This window comes from Mandrillus leucophaeus, unplaced genomic scaffold (genome assembly GCF_000951045.1).
Source record: "Mandrillus leucophaeus isolate KB7577 unplaced genomic scaffold, Mleu.le_1.0 Scaffold284, whole genome shotgun sequence".
NCBI classification, from domain to species: domain Eukaryota; kingdom Metazoa; phylum Chordata; class Mammalia; order Primates; family Cercopithecidae; genus Mandrillus; species Mandrillus leucophaeus.
This window is the reverse complement of record NW_012102965.1, coordinates 3,460,918-3,466,917: the sequence shown is the minus strand read 5'-3', so window position 1 is coordinate 3,466,917 and position 6,000 is coordinate 3,460,918. Positions and strand designations below refer to the sequence as shown.

The 6,000-nt window shown below is 40.9% G+C and overlaps 1 protein-coding gene across 3 annotated transcripts in view; it reads right to left on the bottom strand.

The window, feature by feature from the left end:
- DNAJC6 (DnaJ (Hsp40) homolog, subfamily C, member 6) overlaps nt 1-6,000 on the bottom strand; it is a 163,317-nt gene that overhangs the window by 18,734 nt on the left and 138,583 nt on the right. For all 3 annotated transcript variants that reach the window (XM_011985477.1, XM_011985479.1, XM_011985478.1), the window contains 2 exons: nt 3,765-4,199; nt 1,919-2,053 (listed from right to left, as the gene is read on the bottom strand). In XM_011985477.1, the coding sequence (XP_011840867.1) occupies nt 1,919-2,053; nt 3,765-4,199 (570 nt within the window). The remainder of the gene's footprint in view (nt 1-1,918; nt 2,054-3,764; nt 4,200-6,000) is intronic.

The following is a 6,000-nucleotide window of genomic DNA, read 5'->3' as shown; positions in this document are numbered from 1 at the left end:
GGCTAATTTTTTGTGTTTTTAGTAGAGACAGGGTTTCACCGTGTTAGCCGGGATGGTTTCTATCTCCTGACCTCGTGATTTGCCCGCCTTGGCCTCCCAAAGTGCTGGGATTACAGGCGTGAGCCACGGCGCCCGGCTGCCAGTACTTCTTTTAGGCACTACGGATGTATTAGGGAACAAAACAAAATTCCCTGCCTTTGTGGAATTCATGTTCTAATGGAGACAGATAGATGACCAAAAAAAAAAAAGTCACACATAAGTTAATTACTGCGTATACTGGAAGTTACTAAGTAAAACAGAAAGGGGAATGTAGAGTAGGGCTGGGAGATGAGTTGTGATTTGAAATGGAAGAATCAGAATAGACTCCATTGAGAAGGGGACATTTGAGCAAAGACTCGAAGGAAGTGAGGGACTTAGCCACGGAGATGCCTGGGGAAGAGTATGAAGCAGAGGAAACAGCCAGTGCAACAGCAAAGAAGCCAGTAGAGCTGGAATGCAGAGAGCAAAGTGGGGGAGAATAGGAAATGAGGTCACAGGCACTGGGATGCTAGAGCATGCAGAGCCTACACAGGCCATTTCAAGGACTTTGGTTTTCATGCTGAGTGAAATGGGGAGGCATTTTGAGCAGAGCAATGACATGACTTAACATTTTAAATGACTGAGCAAAACCAACTCTACTCTACATTCCTGCATCTTTTCTCCTACAGATAGTCAACATCCAATCAGGAGACTCTCTCAAGTGAGCATGACTCATAGGTGAGAGGGGAATTCCTTGTATATCGTCCTGTGGACACACTTCAAATAGTTTGAGATTAAAGACTAGTTGGAAATGAACCATAAAAGTTGCTCCTGGACTCTTTTTTAGTCAAGTTTCAGTTTCACCAGTGTTGCAAAAGTCATCTTCCTTTTGTATTGGCATGGTTTCCTGAAGTCAACTGATAACTGGACTGCATTCTCCAAGCAAGTTCAGGATGCCTTCAACAATACATCACTTTCTAGGTTGTGGCCAATAATGTTCACTAGACTTCAACATAAGGAATGAGCTACAACTCCCTGGCTCAAAGCTATTTATCCCTCACTGCAGAGCTCTGGTTTTAATCAATGTTACCTAAGTGACCCACTTTTATAAATGGATGTGATTATTATTCTTTCTATACAACCTAAGTCTCTAACATAGAAATATAATTTGGGCCACATATGTAATTTTATATTTCCTAGCAGTCACGTTTTAAAAAGTAAAAAGACACTATTGAAATTATTTTTAATAATATAGTTTAACCCAGTATGTTCAAAATATTATGTTAATAAATGGTCAATATAAAAATATTGATCAGATGCTTCACATGCTTTTTATGTACTAAGTTTTGAAATCTGGTATATATTTTATACTTGGAGTGCATCTCAAATCAGATCACCCACATTTCGAGTCATCAACAGTCACACGTAACTAGAGGCTACCATATCCCAAACTTTGTTCTTTGGAATACCAATTTTGTGGACTACTAACATATTTTATTGATTGAGGACATATTTTTCCACATTTCAAAGATTTCTCTAACCAAGAAGTATCTTCCAGTCATTTCATAGTGGCAGTGTTTTCTTTCTCATTGGTATATAAAATAATTATATGTCCTACAATCAAGGGTCATTTATGATTCTGTCCAGCTAGCTCTAATGCAAAAAAGGATACCATAGTCAAACAGGAAAGCAGAGCTAAACAAACTTAAGCAGGTTTCTGTCCTGTAAGACAGCCCAGAGCTTTTGATATGTTAAGGTGAGTTGTTAATTTCAAAAACAGAGATGTGTGAGGAAGCTTTTACCAAAAAAAGCACCCACAGGGTGCTTTTATATATGAGCATTTACTGACATCTTGCAGAAAACTATGTTCCACTGAATACAATATAAAATATTTCCTTACCATGTACTGTGGGCGAAGGACTTCTTGTGGGCTGGAGGAACGGGTCACTGGAAGCACTGGATGTGTTCAGAAAAGAACCCAGCAAATCCTGACCTGATGGTTTGGAAGGTGCTCCAAATGGGTCAAAGGTGGCACCTAGAAAACAATGGGAAAATATATTTATTTGTCCCATGAGTTCACTCACTAAATGTCAAAGAATTGTCACCTCATGCAGGGCTAACAGTGGACTCCAAGAATTTCCTATCTTTGTGGACAAAGGAGTAGTCTGGACGTATCTGCTGGATGAACCACAGTTGATACCATTGCTGCTACAGAAGGCTAATCTGCTGCCCAGCAGATGTTAGGAGAGCATTATGCCAATGAAGTCTTAGCTGAAAACATATTAAGCCATATATCCTACCTTGGTTTTAAGAGCAGGATTTATTTGTTAACTAGCCTCATCCCTTCTTACCATACTTAGTACATTTAAAATATCAATTTATGTTAAACTAGGGGCACTCTCCAATAGCTAAAACTGCCCAATACCACAAGACAAGAGCTCAAAATTTAGTCTTTGCAACAATGCTAATATGTAAGTATGATCTCCATTTTACAACTGAGAAGATTTTTCACTAATGTTACACAGATAGTTAAGTGTTAGTCCTGGGATTCAAATCCAGGTCTTTAACTCTAGATTTGGTGTTCTTTCTACTTCCTCTGGGGGGATAGAATATTTGCATTCTAGACCTGGGTATGCCACTAATCCAGTGGGTATCCTCGGACAGGTCAATCAATACATCTAAGCCTCAGTTTCATTGTCTATAACATGAGGCACAGAATTAACTGATGTCTAAGGCCCGTTCTGGTACTGGAATGCCACTAGCTGCCTGAAACTATGATGAATGAAATCGTGAGAGTCACACCAGGTACATAGTCTTAAAATGCAATCATCGAGTACTGTGCTATCTTGGATCTTGGAAACTGTTTTCCTGACAGAGTTTTTTTCACTTTGGCAAGTTAAAACTGTAGGGAAGGAAGTGAAGTACAGAGGAAATAGCCTTGGCATAGGATTCAGGGCACATGAGTTCACATCCTGGCTCCACCAATAACTAACATCGGAGCTTGAGCCTCAATACCAATACTCTGTAATTCCGAGACCCACACTCATGAAGGATGCCTCCAGCTGAACTATCACAAGTCAAGACCAGCCCACAGTCTTCTGGGAAGGACATGCTTGGGGGAAAAATGTTCCTGTAGGATACCATAGGCCTGAAGAGTTGAGACATTTCTCTTTACCCTTCCTAATGTGAAGTCATCTTGGTTAATGGTGACAGGACCAAGGGGTAGCTGGTTTGAGTTGGTTCTTCAGGAGCTGTACTTATCAATTATTAGTCATATAAACCTATGCTACTGATTTAATTCTATGCTTCCTCATAAAATGAGGATAAAAATAGCACTACTTATTGGGTTTCTATGAGAATTAAATCATTTTTAGTATTAAATTCCATGTATGGCAAATAGTAAATACCTCATAAATACTACCTAATTTTATCAACAATAATTCATCAATCAATATGTTTAAGCAGACATAACTAATGCAGCTCAGGGGTTGAAGTGCTAAACAAAGAAAATTAGAAGTAAGAGTGTGAAGCTCAAACGTCCACTCTTACACTACCTTAGTGTGCTACCCAAATGGACAATATTTCTATTTTCTCTTATGCTGTCTATTTAAATAAAGATACAGACATCTAAAGGACTTTCAGTGAAATCAAAAAAGTCTAGCTTATTAGGAAAGTTCATTTCCACCTCTTTGGCCAAAGATTAGAATTCAAATCTGAGAGGCACAGTGCAACACAGAAAAAATTACCTTCTCCCACTCTTAGGGTTGGAGACGCGGAGGTGGAGGTGGCAGAGCGGCGTGGTGTTGACTGGGTAGACGCAGGTCCACTAGGATGAAACACATCTTCCACTCCTGACTGTCCGGCCTGGGTGGGACCAGCTGCACCTCCACCCCCAAACAGGTCACTCAGTAGTTCAGAATTGGTGGGAGGAGCCACTGGTGGAGAGAAGCTGTTACTCACTGCAGACCCTTCCAGGCCCAAAAGGTCCACATCCTCAGGGGGTGGAGGGGCTGCTGGCTCCTGCTGCTTTTTGCTGGGCTTCTTGACTCCATGAGGCTTGTCACCATTGGCATTGCCATGCGGACTGGAAAGTGTCAGAAGTTCATCATCTGACTGCTCACTTTCCTGGTTCACTAGGGCAGCGTGGTCCTCCTCACAGAATGACTTCTCTGATTTCTGATCTGAGGAAGGCCAGTATACCGTAAGAGATTAGTTGTTGACCATAGCATTGTTGGTTTTTGTTATATGTATATAATTCCAGAAAGACAGAGGATTCAGCCCTGAGCAAAGAGTGCTTTCAGACCCCAACCAGTGGAACACTTGATGTATTTCACGTTATATTCAAATACCACTTGTTGAGCATCTGAGAGAAAGCAGAGTATAGGGATAAGGAGCAGGAACTCTGGAGCCAGTCTGGGACTGAATCTCAGTTCCACTACTCACTGGCTCTATGACACTGGGCAATTTACTTTACTTCTCTGTGCCTTGATTTCCTCCTCAGCAAAGTGGGGATAACAAATTGTACCTAATGGCCGGGCATGGTGGCTCACGCCTATAATCCCAGCACTTTAGGAGGTTGAGATAGGATCACTTGAGGTAAGGAGTTTGAAACCAGCTTGGCCAACATGGTGAAACCCCATCTCTACTAATAATACAAAAATTAGCTGTACATCGTGGCATGTGCCTGTAATCCCAGATATTCGGGAGGCTGAGGCATGAGAATCGCTTGAACCCGGGAGGCAGAGGTTGCAACGAGCCAAGATCATGCCATTGTACTCCAGGCTGGGCTATAGAGTGAAACTGTGTCTAAATAAATAAACAGTACCTAACTCACAGGCTACTGTGAGAAATATATGAGATGATATTATAAATCACTCCAATCAATAGCAAGTAGTACCTAAGTGTTGATTTTTCTTTCAGGCACTACGTTAGGTGCTTTGGTGGGGGAGGTGGTGGCGGGGGTACAAAGCATTATCTGCTAGTCCTTTGCTGACACTTCTTACTGTCTTTACTTCTCATGTGTCCCGTAGCCAAAAGCAAATCCTTTTTCCAACAGTCTGGAGCAGAAGTGAACCACACATTTAAAAAGTGAAAAGAAGGGCTCTGCTGTGAAAGGTTCCTATACCAGCTTGAAAGGGGTACTTTCAGCACAAAATGAGCAGCAGGGAAGAGGCCTCCTCTGGGGAAGGAGTGACTTTCCAAGCCCTCCCTGAGACAGATCTTCCCACAAAAATTTGATATTTAATGCCAGATAGACCCACATTCCAAATGAAGTATGGATCCACATCCTTTATTCCAAATTCTGAAATGTAATAAGCTATGAAAAGGGCAAGGCTTTCCTAAGTTTGGCATGAATTCAATTGGTGGAAAACTGACAGGAATGAATATGAAGATACTTATAGCCTTCACTTATCTCACTTAAGGCTATTATTTATATGTTCCACTGCAGAAATATTAATATGTTTGATTATAGGTTATTGTCTGAGATATCACGTGGGATGTCGAGTTATATCAGTTTATGTACCATATCACCCTTCTAAAATCCAAAAAATTCTGCATTCCTAAACATACCTGGCTCTGAGAGGTTCAGACAAGAGACTGTGCATCTATGCTAAAGCCTATTTCAGAGCCTACAGGAATTATCTCTAAATTATTTACTAAAATGACAGTGGAGAGGTTAAGAGTGAAGCTATATTAAAAGCCCTCACTGTGAGGAAAATAAGAGGTAAGAAAAGTCCACAGGGGATGAGAAATCTACCTACTGTCCAGATACCACTGGGTTCTCCAAATTTGAGGATTTGCTAGTTCCATTTCTCAAAAGAAAATTCTGAAAGTAAGTCTTTCAATTCAAAGGAATTTTATGAACACCTTTTTCATCAAACTGAAACCTGCAGGCAATGGGAATATTGTCTTACATTCACACATCAGAGGAAGGTCAATCAGGAGAATTTCAGATAGACCATCACCACAGCCAGTTTCCTA